The 14,272-nt window shown below is 61.3% G+C and overlaps 1 protein-coding gene across 1 annotated transcript; it reads left to right on the forward strand.

Annotated features, from left to right (window-relative positions):
• Window positions 1-620: 620 nt before the first annotated feature.
• On the forward strand, window positions 621-11,581 carry AMBP (alpha-1-microglobulin/bikunin precursor). The gene is made up of 10 exons (XM_004621145.2): window positions 621-829; window positions 1,901-2,043; window positions 3,837-3,913; window positions 4,204-4,320; window positions 4,914-5,015; window positions 6,172-6,218; window positions 8,230-8,311; window positions 9,969-10,136; window positions 10,627-10,800; window positions 11,448-11,581. The coding sequence occupies exons 1-10, from the start codon at window positions 713-715 to the stop codon at window positions 11,477-11,479; spliced, it is 1,059 nt and encodes a 352-aa protein (XP_004621202.2). The 5' UTR covers window positions 621-712; the 3' UTR covers window positions 11,480-11,581.
• The last annotated feature ends 2,691 nt before the right edge of the window (window positions 11,582-14,272 follow it).

Here is a 14,272-nt window from a genome sequence, read left to right on the forward strand (position 1 = left end):
ACACTTGCAACCGAGTGTGGACCCCAGGGGGTCAGAGAGGTCAGGCGAGGGACCCAGCCCCCAGGGGCACGGGGAGAGGGCTGGGTCCCGGGCCTGTGCTGGTGGGGTCACCCGAGGCTCGACAGCCGCTCGGGTCTCCCAGCTGGGACCCCGGGAACGTCCTCTGACCCTGGAGGGGAGGCCGGGGTTCACACTGGCAGGGAGCTGGAGCGGGGGCGGGAGCTCTGAGGGGTGTCCGGGCTTAGCACCCCGTTTCCATGAGGGTGAGGGTGCAAGCGAGGGTCCCAGGGCTCGGCCGCTGCTTCCACGCCTCTCGGAACCCACCTCCACGGTGCCTGGCGGGAAACCAGCCCCTGCCGCTGGCCTGGGCCTCCCGAGACCAGGTCCAGGGGTAGGCCAGTGGTGAAGGCCAGCAGCTGCCCAGCTCACGTGCCCGCCCGCCCTGACACGGGAGGGCCCCGGAGGAGCCGGACAGGGCACGGCACGGCCTGCAGGGTTTGGTCGATACCTTCCCAGAAACCGCTTCCCCAGATCGATCCGCCCTGGCCTCCCGGGCCTGATTGGTCCCTCCGAGCAGGACAAACACCGAGGTCACCCTCGAGCCGCAGGCCCCGGGCCCAGCCTCCGCCCAGCTGCCCCTGCAGGCCGGCTGCGTGCTCCCGAGCTCCCGGCCCCTGAGTGACCCCCTCAGAGCGCAGGGGCCCCCAGAGCCATGCGGACGCTCGAGGTCCTGCTGCCCCTGCTGGCCGCCTGCCTGGCCGTGCGCGGGGGCCCCGTGGCCACCTTGTCCGAGGACATCCAAGCGCAGGAGAACTTTGACCTCCCCAGGGTAAGGCGGCAGGCTCGGCAGGGCCGTGGAGGGGCCACGCTGGGGGCCGGCACCCAGGGCGTGGGGGCCGCCGGGGTCTTCCTCCCTCCTGCTCAGCCCATCTGGGGCTCGACACCCTCCTCTATCTGTGACCTTTGTCCCATCCTCTCCCCCCGAGAAGACTGACCTGGCAGCTGACCCGGCTGCCCCCCCACCCGGCTGCCCCCACCCCACTCCCAGTCCTCAGTTTCCCTGGATTTTTCTGCCCACCCGTCCCCTGACTCCTGCTCCCCCACAGCTGTCTTCCTGGGGGTGCAATTGGGGGTCCGTCCTCACCGGCCTGCCCGGGGGTGTCAGAGTCGGGTGTGGGGTGGGAGGGGACATGACGGGGGGAAGCAGGACCGAGCTGGGGCTTTCCCCACCTGCACCCTGAATTCCTGGGTGATGGCAATTAGGGCTGTAGGATGACACTGATTGATTTCAGGGGGACCCAGTGGGGAAGGGGGGTGGGCAGCGGGGTCACGGGGAGCCGGCACTTGGCTGTGCGGGGGAGACGGGCCGCCCCCTTTCCCGCTCTGCAGATACATGGGGGTTCTCAGACACTCGTTGGGTGGGTGGGCGGGCGGGGGGGCCCAGGCTTGTCCTGCCTCAGGCCGGGGGAGGGGCCGGAGCCACAGGCCGGGGGTGTGGGGGCAAAGCAGGTTCCATCCCCCGCATCCTGTGTGGTCCCCTGAGCCCACCAGGAGTGAGCCCTGAGCACAGAGCCAGGAGCCAGCCCAGAGCACTGACAAGTGTGAGCCTCCAGCCCCCCTCAAAAAAAGAGCAGGCCCAGGGGAGAGGTTCTCGCAGAGCTGGGGGGGGCACGGACAGGCTGGGGTGCCTCCTGTGCCTGCAGGGCAGATACGCCCCCCCCATCCTGCAGGTGACCCGCGGCCCGGGGCTGTGAGCCCCGTCTAGGGACAGGCCCTTGGCGTGGCGGGGACCCCCTCTGTCTCCGGGGGCCTGGGAGGCCCCGAGTCCCGTGTCCGCGGGAGGGAGCGTGAGGCTCGGCGCCGAGGGGGCGGGGCCGACCGCGCTGCGTGGCTGTCCTAGGTCTACGGGAAATGGTTCCACGTGGCCATCGGCTCCACCTGCCCGTGGCTGAAGCGGTTCGTGAGCAGGATGGCCGTGAGCACCCTGGAGCTGGGCGCGGGGGCCGCCGACGGGGAGCTGAGCGTGACCACCAGGCGCTGGCGGTGAGCGGGCGACAGCGGGCGGGGGAGGGGCCAGGCAGGCCCACCCACCCTCTTCCCTGCAGTCTCCTCGGCCCAACCTGCGCCTGTCCCCCAACACCCCTGGGCTCACCCTGCCCCAGGGACCCACCCTGGAAACCTGGAGCAGGGAGGGGCTCTGCTCCCAGGGGCCGCCAGCCCCCCATAAGCCAGCCCCTCTCCCCCCAGCCCTCCACGCTGACCTCTCCCTGCCCTCCTGACCCCCGCCCAGCCCGGCTACCAGAAAGACTGTCTGTGCCCGCTTCTCTACAGACCCCCCACCCCATCCAGAACCTTCCATCCAGCCCATTCTCCATCCCTGAGGCCCCCAATCTAGAATCTTCCATTCAGCCCGTTCTCCACTCCCAAGCCCAAATCTAGAACCTTCTATTCAGCCCATTCTCCACCCCAAGCCCCCAATCCAGAACCTTCCATTCATTCCATCTCCACCCCCAAAGTCCCTGATCTAGAATATTCCATTCAACCCATTCTCCACCCCTCCAAGCCCCCAGTCCAGAACCTTCCATCCAGCCCATTCTCCACCCCCAAGCCCAAATCTAGAACCTTCTATTCAGCCCATTCTCCACCCCAAGCCCCCAATCCAGAACCTTCCGTTCATCCCGTCTCCACCCCCAAAATCCCTGATCTAGAATATTCCATTCAGCCCATTCTCCACCACTCCAAGCCCCCAGTACAGAACCTTCCATCCAGCCCATTCTCCACCCCTAAAGCCCCCTATCCAGAACCTTCCACTTAGTTCATTCTCTACCCCTGCCCCAGCCCTCAATCCAGAACCTTCCATTCAGCCCATTCTCCCCCTACACCCACACACCTTTGGGAAGCTCAAGGCTGCTGGATTCCCTAAAGCCCCCTGGGACCCGGGAAAACTAATCTCAGTGCTTCCCAGTAGGGGGTTCTCCGAACATTCCAGACTCCTCCAGGGCTCTCCCTGTTCTCTCCTGTGGCTTCTCAGCTCCTAGGAAACCTCTCCCAGACTCCTAGGCTAATTCCCATGGATCCTTTGGGACTCAGAGTCTGTGCCACTTCTTCCAGGAAGCCCTTTACGATCTCCCCCCCAACAGCCCCCCTGCCTCCCCAGGTGCAGATAGCCTGGTTTTCGTTGTGTTCTCCGAGAGCTATTCTGCACCCACACCCCTTGGGTTTCCCCCACATCCATGGTGCTTCACAGACTGACCCGCCCACACCACACGAGGAGTGGGCTTTGTCTGGCCCTCCGCCATAGCCCCAGGGACCAACCTGTTAGACCTGCTCAGTGAATGCCGATCAGACCAATGACACATCATAATAATAACATTATCAAACAATAACAGCCCCCCCCAAAACTGTGTTTCGAATTGTGTCTGTTGTTGCCAGGAGGCAGTCAGTGCTCCCACACTGGGTGAGCCATCAGTTACTCCCTGAACAGTGCTCCCTGCAAGCCGTGACAGCAATAGCTTCCAGATTCTCCCACCCCACCCAGGAATTCGAGCTCTCCCCATCCCCCAGGCGGGGAGCAGCCTGAGGCAGGAGAGACCCTCCAGGAACAAAGGCCCAGAGCATCAACGCTTCCGGTCAGCCCCGCTTCTCTGGGGGGCTCAGGACAAGCCATGGAGCCCGTGGAGGGTCTCTGCCCATCCCACAGCCTTCCCACCAGGGACGTGGGGGTCTCACGGGGCTGGGATTTGGGACTTGGCTTTCCAAACGAGCAAGAGCCAGAACCAGACAGAAAGGCCCCCGTTGGCACTCCCCCGAAATCTCTTCTCCGTGCTCATGCCCAGGAGAGGCGTGTGTGAGGAGAGCTCGGGGACTTACGAGAAGACGGACACCCCCGGCAAGTTCCTGTACCAAAAGCCCTGTAAGTGACCGGACGAAGGAACCCGGGGAGGGGTGGGAGCAGGGCAGAGGGCTGGGGGCGAGGCGGGGAGGGACCTGGGTCTGGGACCCCCGTGTCTGGTCTCAGTCCCTGCAAGACGTTTCTTGCCATTTGAGTGTGTTTGGGTGTGGCGGCCCTGCCCGGCGGCCCTTGGGGTCTGCTCCTGGATCTGCGCTTAGGGATCACTCCTGGCGGGAGCTCAGGGCTTGGACCTGAGTTGACTGCCTGCCAGGCAAGACCCTAACCACTGCACCCTCTCTCTGGCCCCTCAGACTGGGGCAGCACTGTCGAGTCCTACGTGGTGCGCACCAACTACGAGGAGTACGCCATCCTGGTGTCCAAGAAGCACAGCCGCAGGCACGGGACCACCCTCACGGCCAAGCTCTATGGTCAAGGCTGGGCTGGGCATGGCGGGTGGGGGATGCTGGTGACTGAGGCACGGTGGAGAGGAGGGGAAGAGCAGTGGGGGTGGGGGGTGCTTCCTGGAGGTGGCGGCACCGTGGGAGAAGGTAGAGCTCAATCTCCCCGATCGGGCAAAGAATTCGGGCAAGAATTCTTTTTTTTTTTTCTTTTTGGGTCACACCCGGCGATGCTCAGGGGTTACTCCTGGCTCTGCACTCAGGAATTACCCCTGGCGGTGCTCAGGGGACCCTATGGGATGCTGGGAATCGAACCCGGGTCGGCCGTGTGCAAGGCAAACGCCCTCCCGGCTGTGCTATGGCTCCAGCTCCCAAGAATTCTTTTCTCTGATCTCTCAGATTCAGACGCCGGCTCTCCCTGCACGTCCCAGAGCCGTGGGCAGGAGCCCTGGGTTGGCGTTTTGGTGGGGGACACGCGGCACCGCCTGCCCCTGAGCCCGTCCTTCCAGAAGGGTCTTGGGGAGGGCCCACGGGGCCCCCCTCTGCTGACTCGGGCAGAGGGAGCCCCGGTGGCGGCCGAGGCTGCCGGCGTCCTAGGCCGTTTGCTGTTTGTTGCCTTGCAGGCCGGGAGCCGCAGCTCCGGGAGGGCCTGGTGGGCGAGTTCAGGGAGCTGGTGCTGGGCCTGGGCATCCCCGAGGATTCCATCTTCACCGTGCCCGACCAAGGTAAGCCGCAGCCCCCGCCCTCAGCCTGGTGCTCCCCCGAGAACGGCTCTCCAGCCCCTGGGCCTCCCAGCCGGTCGCAGTGCCCGGCCACGGGCCCCTCCTGCTGGAGAGAGAAGGGGCCTGGGGGGGGGGCCGCGGGCTTGCCCCCATCACAGCACCCTCCTGGCCGGGCCTGGCATCCAGCACCAGCTCGTGCCTGTCCAGGAGAGGCTTATCTAGGACCCAGAGGGACTTGATTCGGGCTGGGTTGTTTCTGTTTGGGGTTCCCACACCGCGGAGCTCAGGGCTCACTCCTGGCTCTGCACTCAAGGGTCACTCCTGGCAATGCTCGGGGGGGGGGGCCCACAGGGGGTGCTGGCCCTGGGGTCGGTGTGCGCAAGGCCATGGTCTTCCCTTGGACCCTCTCCCCAGCCCTAGAGATGCTTCTTAAGAGGCGGCCGGGCACTCAGAGGGGGAGTGTCGTGTGACGTCAGGCAGGCTGGAAGGGGCCAGGGGCTGACTCCAAGGGCTGGAGCGTATGGTTTTGCATGAAGGATCCACCACATACACCCCCCCCCCCCGCCACCACCACCATGCCATGGGATCCCAATGGTCCCACATGCACCCTGGATGGAGCACTGCAGGGGGAGCCCTCCCTTATAGAGAAGACTGATCAATCAGTCTTCTCTATAGGGGACTTCCCGTAAAGTGGAGTCACCTTGTTTCTTTGACAACAGCAGGGGGGGAGTGATGAGAGCAAGTCACTGGGCCTGGGGTCTAGTGAGTGCTCTGGGGTCTAGTCACTGGGGTCTAGTGAGTGCTCAGGCCCAGAAGCCACTGCTGATGGCCCTTCCTGGGGCAGTGCTGAGGAAGGAGAGACGGTGGGGGGGGGAGCAAGGGGAGGGGTGCAGCCACCGGTCTGTCCTCTCGTCTCTCCACCCGTCTCATCACCCATTTGTCTACCTGTCTGTCCACCCATCTGCTCACCTGTTTGTCCGCCCCTCTGTCCACCTGCCTGTCTCTTTTCCAGTGAGTGGCCTTTGGCTATCTCTGGGGATGCGGCCATTCACGAGGGGGCCAGCACACAGTTGCCATGGCCACACCTCCCCCACGGCCAGCCTCGCCCCTGGGCGGGTTGTCCACGGCCCTCTCTCACTCTCTCTCGTCCTCTGCTTAGGTGAATGTGTCCCCGGGGAGCAGCAGCCGGCGACCTCTCTCTCCTCGGTGAGTCCCCCTTCCCGCCACCCCGTCTCCACCCCGGGTGGGCTCTGCTGCCTTCACTCGGGTCCCTGGGACATGGGAGTCACTGAGATGGGGCGAAAGACAGGGACCGGTTTGGAGCTTGACCCAGTGGGCCTCAGTGTTCTTTCACCCTCTAAGCAGGTGGTAGCCCCATCTGATTTTTGTTTTTTGGGGGGCCATACCTAGCACTGCGCAGGGCTTACTCCTGGCTCTGCACTCAGAGGTCACTCCAGGAAGGCTCAGGGGACCCTATGGGGTGCTGGGGATGGAAACCGGGTCTGCTGCATGCAAGGCAAGCGCCCTACCCACTGTACTGTCACTCCAGTCCGGTGGTCCTGTCTGGACCTCAGATTCTTTGAGACATGGGGGAAACTGCATTCTCCTCCTGGGTGGAGGGTGTGTGCTAGAATTCAGTGGTAAGACGGGCAAACTCCCAGTGCGGTGTGTAGAAGCAAGGAAATACTCCCGCGTGAAATGGCAGTGCTCGACGCTCCACGATGACACAGGATACCCAGTCTCCTAGGAACAACATTTATGTGTCGCCCTAAAATGCAGTAAATCCTGGAGCAAGCTTCTTTTCCCTCCAGCTTCTCTTTACCCACACTGCCTTCTGATTATGGAGCTTTTCGACTCTTGAGTTATGTTTTCCCGTCCTTTGCTATATTGCTAAAGCTGTCTTTCACTCTTTTTTCCCCCTCTATCTTTTTGAAGATTATAAAACAGTGATTCATCCTAGGGGTATTCCTGTGCTCCCATCTGTTCTGGGACATACAAACATATTTCCATGGAGGATCAATCTTGAAAATCCATAAGTACATGAAGAAAAAAGACAATGTTGTCATTCCTACAGAAATAATTATTGTTACTTAGATTCTCTTCTCAATATTTATACAAATAACTTCTTTTCTCCCAGAAGCATAACATGGTGGAGAACTACTGAGTCCTTGCCTGTTTGAGATTGTCTTTCTGTGTTTGCAAAACATGGCCAATAGTCTGTCTGAATAAACATGTTTGTTTTTTTTTCTTTTTCTTGTTTTTTTTTTTTTGCTCTTTGGGTCACACCCAGTGATGCTCAGGGGTTCCTCCTGGCTCTTCATTCAGGAATTACCCCTGGCGGTGCTCAGGGGACCATATGGGATGCTGGGGATCGAACCTGGGTTTGCCACGTGCAAGGCAAACACCCTACCCGCTGTGCTCCAGCCCCTGAATAAACATGTTTTGGGTTGCAATCTTCTCCCTTGAAACAACATCAGACTTTTGCTCTATCGCTCCTGTCAGTATCAGGACTCACTCCGAGCGATCTTTCTCTTTCCGTTGTCGAGAGACGGGGGTCTTCGCTAATTTTGCCTCATGCCCTTTGAGCCCTTCCAAGCGGTCACCCCTTACCTTCCTTCAGCTCAGAAAAGTTTTCTTCTATTGTTTCTGTATCAATGGTCTCTTCTTCCGAAATGTCTAGGCTGTGAGGGTCTTTCTTCTGTAACAGCTAAGCTGCAGCTGATGTTTTTTTTTTTTTTGCTTTTTGGGTCACACCCGGCAATGCACAGGGGTCATTCCTGGCTCATGCACTCAGGAATTACCCCTGGTGGTGCTCAGGGGACCATATGGGATGCTGGGATTTGAACCCGGGTCAGCCGCGTGCAAGGCAAACGCCCTACCCGCTGTGCTATCACTCCAGCCCCTGCAGCTGATGTTCTCTGCTCCCGTGGTTAAATCCAATGGCGTCTCTTCCATCTCCAGTAACTTTCTACTTCTCTCCTCTTTGTCATTGTCCTAACTCTTGGCTCTGTGACAGAGACGCGCTCTCGCCTTGCCCGGAACAGAGGGTTGGATCCCGCTTCTTACTATCATCTGGGGAGATATGTTCCAACCCACTCTGATTCTGCTGAGTCAGGGCTGACGCCCCAAAGCAGACGCCTTGTTCATATATTCCTGGGGTCCTGGTGAGCACAAGGGGGGCAAGTCTCAGCAACAACTTCTCTCTTTCCCTCTTCAGAGATTCCGGCGAGCTGTGCTTACCCAGGAAGAGGAAGGATCAGGGACGGGGCAGCTCATGACTAACATCACCAAGAGTGAAGGTAACGGGCAGCCCTGCCCTCACCACATTCCAGAGGGGGAGGCTTGGGGCAGCTTGGTGCCCCCCCATCCTTGGTGGTGGCCCTTCCCACCATGAAGTCGCTGGTTTTCCTACTAGAGTCAAGGAGTGGGAACAGGAAAGAGGCGGATGCGTCCCTCTGCACTGCTGTGTGTGTGGGGGGGCGTACCAGGCCAGGTCCCCGGGCGTAGGGACTCAGCCACCAGGCGATGAGCAGTCCTGGCCTTTTCCGATCACCGGTGTTCCCTGGGGCGTCGTCCGTGCCCTGCTCCGGTGGGCAGCCGCCTGCAGGGCTGACCTCCAAGGGCTCTGGCGGGGAAGGACACGCAGATGCTTTGCCGAGTCGATCTCAGCCCGGAGTGACTCACCGCCCGACTTAGTCCTCGAACACCAATCCTGCTCTACCTCGCACCCAGGGCTGGGCTCTGGGGTCCTGGGCACAAACCCTCTCTCTGTCTTTTGGGAACTTGGGTGGTCTCAGGAGAAGGCAGTCAAAAAAAAAAAAAAGGAAGTGATGGGGCTGAAGCGATAGCACAGCGGGGAGGGCGTTTGCCTTGCACGCGGCAGACCCAGGTTCGAATCCCAGCATCCCATACAGTCCCCCGAGCACCGCCAGGAGTAATTCCTGAGTGCAGAGCCAGGAGTAAGCTCTGTGCATCGCCGGGTATGACCCAAAAACAAACAAACAAAAAAAATAAAAAGGAAGTGATGGTGCCCAAAGGGTGAGCCAGCGAATGGGCTTGGAGGCGAGAAGGAGGAGAGGGACAGAGTCGAGAAGGACTTCAGAGATGACGACGAGGAGTGGCTCCCGCTAGGTCAGCTTCCTCGGAAGGGAAATCCCAGGGGCGGGGACAGTGAAAACAGATGCATGGAGGGGGTAGGGCTGGGGATGGAGTCCAGGGAGGCCAGGGGCGAGGCACTTGCCCTGCCTGCAGCAGACCCCCGTTCAACCCCCTGGCACCACATATGGGCTCCTGAGCACCTCCAGGAGTGACCCCTGGACACAGAGCCAGGAGCAGGCCTCGAGCACCCTCAGGGGAAGCTCCAAGCCAGACAGAAGGAAAGCCTGGAGGAGAGACTGCCCCCAGGGGGTCTGGAGAAGGGGCCCTGGACTACCGCTGGCTCTACGAATCATCAGCTCCGTGCGAATGAATAAGTGACTGACTGCCACGGCAGCCCCGGGACAGACACGTTCAGCACAGGGAGTGGTGGGTCTTGGGTCACTGGTGGCTCCCCATGTCATGTGAGGGAACAAGCCTGGATTTGGGGGTCCGGTGCACATGGCTTTGAAAGCCGAGTGATTGTTTATTTTTTTTCTTTTTGGGTCGCACCTGGCGATGCACAGAGCTTACTCCTGGCTCTGCACTCAGGAATCACTCCTGGCGGTGCTCAGGGGACCACGTGGGATGCTGGGAATCGAACCTGAGTTGGTCGCGTGCAAGGCAAACACCCTCCCCGCTGTGCTTATCGCTCCAGCCCCAAGAGCCGAGTGATTTTTACCTGTCAGAGAATTCATTTCTTCATACACCTAAGAAAGAGTTGATTCTTGTTTGGTCTGAGTCGGGAGATGATGAAACCTCAACGAGGAAGCCCGGGGAAGTCTGTGCTCGGCCCTCAGCAACGCTCCCTGCCCTCTCCAGACTCCTGCCAGCTGGACTTCGCAGAAGGGCCCTGCCTGGGCATGATCAAGCGCTACTACTACAACGGCGTGTCCATGGCCTGCGAGCCTTTCCAGTACGGCGGCTGTCTGGGCAACGGGAACAACTTTGCCTCCGAGAAGGAGTGTCTGCAGACCTGCCGGACTGTGGGTGAGTGTGGACCCCCTCCGTGACGCTGGAGCCGCCCCGACAAAACACCCGCCCACTGCACAGGCGAGAGGAAATGCTCCCGCGGTGGAATTCCCGAAGTCACAGGAATCGCACATCTGGACACGGGTGACCCCAAGTCAACTGTCCCCTCCCATTCACGCCAATGTCCCAATCGCTGAGGGGAGGACTCAGGACTGTGTGCTTCGCTGGTGCAGGGCCTCTGGTTTGACCCCTAGCATCACATCCCCACCCCCCAGGACTGCCAGGTCTAGCCCGGCGCCCCCCAAGAGAGCCACTGGGGTATTCCTCGTGGTCCCCGGGACTGCAGAGTCCTGATAGCACCTCTGGGAACGACTGGGCCCCCTGGACGCTGCCGCAGAGGCCAGGACCCCAGAGAGGGCTTTGGGGTGCTGAAGGGCAGTGCCCTGTCTTCGGTGGGCACCCCGGCCGGCAGCGGGCATGCTGGCTCATGCTCCCCAACTCCCCGCAGCGGCCTGCAACCTCCCCATCGTCAGAGGCCCCTGCACAGGGTTCACGGAACTCTGGGCATTTGACGCGGCCAAGGGCAAGTGCGTCCCTTTCAGCTACGGAGGCTGCCAAGGCAACGGGAACAAGTTCTACTCGGAGAAGGAATGCAAGGAGTACTGCGGCATGCCTGGCGACGGTAGGGCCCGGGGGAAGGGGACAGGCGGGCATCGGGGGGCCCAGACGCACAGCCCTGGGTGGAGGTGGGGTCTGCAGAGCTGAGGTCTGGATTCTGCCCAGTGACCTGCCTGTCCACTGTCTGGGCCCCAGAGAGCCAACGGGGTCAACTCCACGGTGCACTCCCATCTCCCCTCATGCTGTGGGGATGACGGCCCCGCCAGGGCACAGGGCAGGGGCCGCTGTGAGCGGGGGGAGCTGGGCACAGATACAGGGGGCATTGTAGCAGCTTGCTAGGATTTCTCCTTTGTGAATGGGCTCCAAGCGCCTCCTTCCTGGACATCCTGGGGGTCGGGGGGCTCCCGCTGAGAAGCAGCACTGGGATAACCCACTGTACTGACAAGTCACAGTGTTTCAGGAAACGGCCACTGTGGAAGACGGCCGGGCCCTTCTCCCCTGGGAAAGCGGGGCCCGAAGCTGGATGGTGGCAGCACCCCGGCTCTGCCGGAAACTTCCGGGAGCTCGTCAGCCCTTGAGAGGCCGAGCAGAAGTTTCTGGGTGCAGGGTCAGGCTCCGCTGAGCCCACATCCCCCTCCTCCATGAGGCAACCCTCGGGCAGGGGGCACGGGGGAGAGCCCCAACCCACTCTCTGGCCTTCTCTGTCCACAGGAGATGAGGAGCTGCTGCCCACCTCCCGCTGACCGAGCTGTGCCCGAGGGCCACCAGGCCACGCGACTTCACACACCAGGGTCTGTCTCGGGGCTGGCCAGCCCCCTGGGCTGAATTAAAGGCGGAGCTGTAGACTCCTGCTCCTCTGTCGTTCATCCGGACTGTTCAATAGCCTCCGACGGGCAACGAGGTGGTGGGAGGGGCTGGGGAGGCTGTTCGGAAACCAGAAACCCCAGCTCACCCCCCAACATGAAGCAGCGCATGTGTTGGAACTGGCTGCACTCGGTTGGCTACACAGAGCGTGACCTGTGAGCCACACGCATCAGCTCGCTGTGCTGCAGGGTAACGAGTGATCGATCTGAACCAGGACAGGAAAGAGGAACAGATTTGGGTGCTCGTTCCCGGGAGAGGCTGACAGGGGAGGCGCGGGGGGTGGGGGTGGGGCATCAGTGAACCCCAGCATCAGAAGCAAGACCTTTGGGCCCTGTGTCCGGCGTGCCCAGTGGGGTCAGGGCAGCAGCCCGCCAGTCTGAAGCACATCCCTGGTTCGTTCTTTGTCCAGGTCTGTCCTCCCCACACCCCCACCCCACTCACCACCACCCCCCGTTCCTAACGAGGCCTCCAGGGCCAACGTGTTGTGTTTCACTGAGGCCATAACCTGAGTGCCCAGAGCCTACCACCAGGCCCTCAGTTTCCCTCTCCTGGGGTCACTCACTCTGCGCTCCAGGAGGAGTTTCAGTGACCTTGGCCTTGTGTCTCGGGCAAACCCCAAGGCCCTGGACCCAGAGTGTCCTGGAACCCGCTTGGCTGGGGACCGCGGCTCCTGGAGCCTTTGGCACGGAGAACTGCATTTGCAGGCGTCTGAGTCACAGCTCTCTCGGGCTCTGCCCGTGGGGCGGCCACACTCGGATTCCATCAGGGCCCCCCGAACCCCCCAGGGAAGGCACTGCAGGGCTCTTGGGGAGGGGGTAAACCCAGGGGCGAGGATTTGGGGCTACCGAGCTTAGCGGTCCCCTCCTTCAGACCACCTGGAGACCTCCTGCCCTCTCGTTGGCCCCAAACTCTAGAACTGGGGACTCGCAGGTTCTGAGAGAGCGGGTGTGTGCTGGCAGACAGGTGGAAACCCGTGGTGGGACCCTGCGTGGCAGGTCGGGAAAGGGGACCGAACACAGAAATCGCCCACTAGGGAGAAGTGACCGGAAGAACAAATGCCAGAGGAGGTTGCTGGCCCCGGGAGCTGGGCCAGGCAGCGGGGGTGGGGGTGGGGGTGGGGGTGGGGGGGGTGGCGTGTCTGGCCTCACCATTGAGACCCGGAGCATCCGAGTCCAGGAAGGTCTCACCGGGCTGGAGTGCGTGCTCGGTGTAGGGACCCCTGGATTCAGTGCCAGCACCGCCCAGTCCCCCAAACACGGCTGGGAGTAGACCTCAAGTACAACCTGGTGCTGGGGGCTGGGGCGATAACACAGTGGGGAGGGTGGTTTGCCTTGCAACCCGACCCGGGTTCGATTCCCAGCATCCCATAGGGTCCCCCGAGCACTGCCAGGAGTAATTCCTGAGTGCATGAGCCAGGAGGAACCGCTAAGCATCGCCAGGTGTGACCCAAAAAGAAAAAAAAAATGTACAACCTGGTACTGATCAAAAGCCAACCAACCCCAAGTCCTGTCATTTGGAGATCCAGATTTATTGAAGAGTTTGCTCCACTGGCCTGACACACGTATCCCACGTGTTCAGGGGTGCAGCTGAGTTAGCTGGGACTAGGTCCTCGTGTTGAGGCATCTCGGAGGCTCTCCCAGCTGGAGCGGTCAGGAAGGTCAGTCTACGCTTACCAGAACTCTCATTGCAAAAAAAAAAAAAATCCCCTGGGGAAAGGGCTGGAGAGATAGTACAGGAGCTAAGGCACCTGCCTTGAGTGGGCCCCTGGTCCGATCCCTGGCACCATATGTGATCCCCTTACCCAGACAGGAGAGACCCCTGAAGCACAGAGCCAGGGGTAAGCCCTGAACACAGCTGGTGTGGCTCCAAAACCAAAACCAAAAACCATCGAAACCCAAGCCCAGAAGTCTGTCCTTCCATTGTGAGGACCCCGGGTCTGTTTGGACACGGGGTTCAGAAAGGAGGAAGTGGGGGGGTGATATTCTTTCTGTGGCAGGACGCCTTGTTTTTAGAATCACCTAAAACATCTCGATTTAATCTCGACCACTAGGCCAAAGAAATGGTACAGGGTTGACGCTGTCTGCCATGCACATCCCCAAGGCTGATTCAAGTCCCCAAGCTACATAGTATGGTCCCCCAAGCATGCCAGAGGTCACTCCTGAGCACTGCTGGGTGTGGCCCCTCCCATGGGTGGGGGGGTTGGGGAACGGAGCAAGAAAAGAAAATAGAAAACTCTGCCGCCACCCCTCTGGAAACGCCCTCTCGGCGACCTTCCCAGGAGAATCCCACGCACAGGCGGGTTCTGAGGCCAGGGCTCCTTCCGAGACCTCGAGGGCTGCCGCCACTCACAGCCTGGGCGCGTGGCTCCCCGTACCTCTGCCCAGCTGGCCCAAGGGACCCATCAGCAGGCCGAGCTCCCCGGAGTCCCGCCCCCTCCTCCCCATCGCAAGGGGACACTTGGCCGGTGTGTGGCCTGGCCTGGGCAGCCCTCTCCCCTCCCCTCCCACCCAGACCCCCACTCAGGTTCCGCCTCTTCCCCCCTGCGGGAACACTCTGGCCTGGTCTGTGCCGAGCCCTACCTGGGCCAGCATCTGAGGCGGGGTGTCCAGGTGGGCGGCGGGGGAGTTCAACCCAGTTCTAAGGGAGAGGAAAGCGGGCGTGGGGGGCCGTAG

This window comes from Sorex araneus, chromosome 1, assembly GCF_027595985.1.
Source record: "Sorex araneus isolate mSorAra2 chromosome 1, mSorAra2.pri, whole genome shotgun sequence".
NCBI lineage: Eukaryota > Metazoa > Chordata > Mammalia > Eulipotyphla > Soricidae > Sorex > Sorex araneus.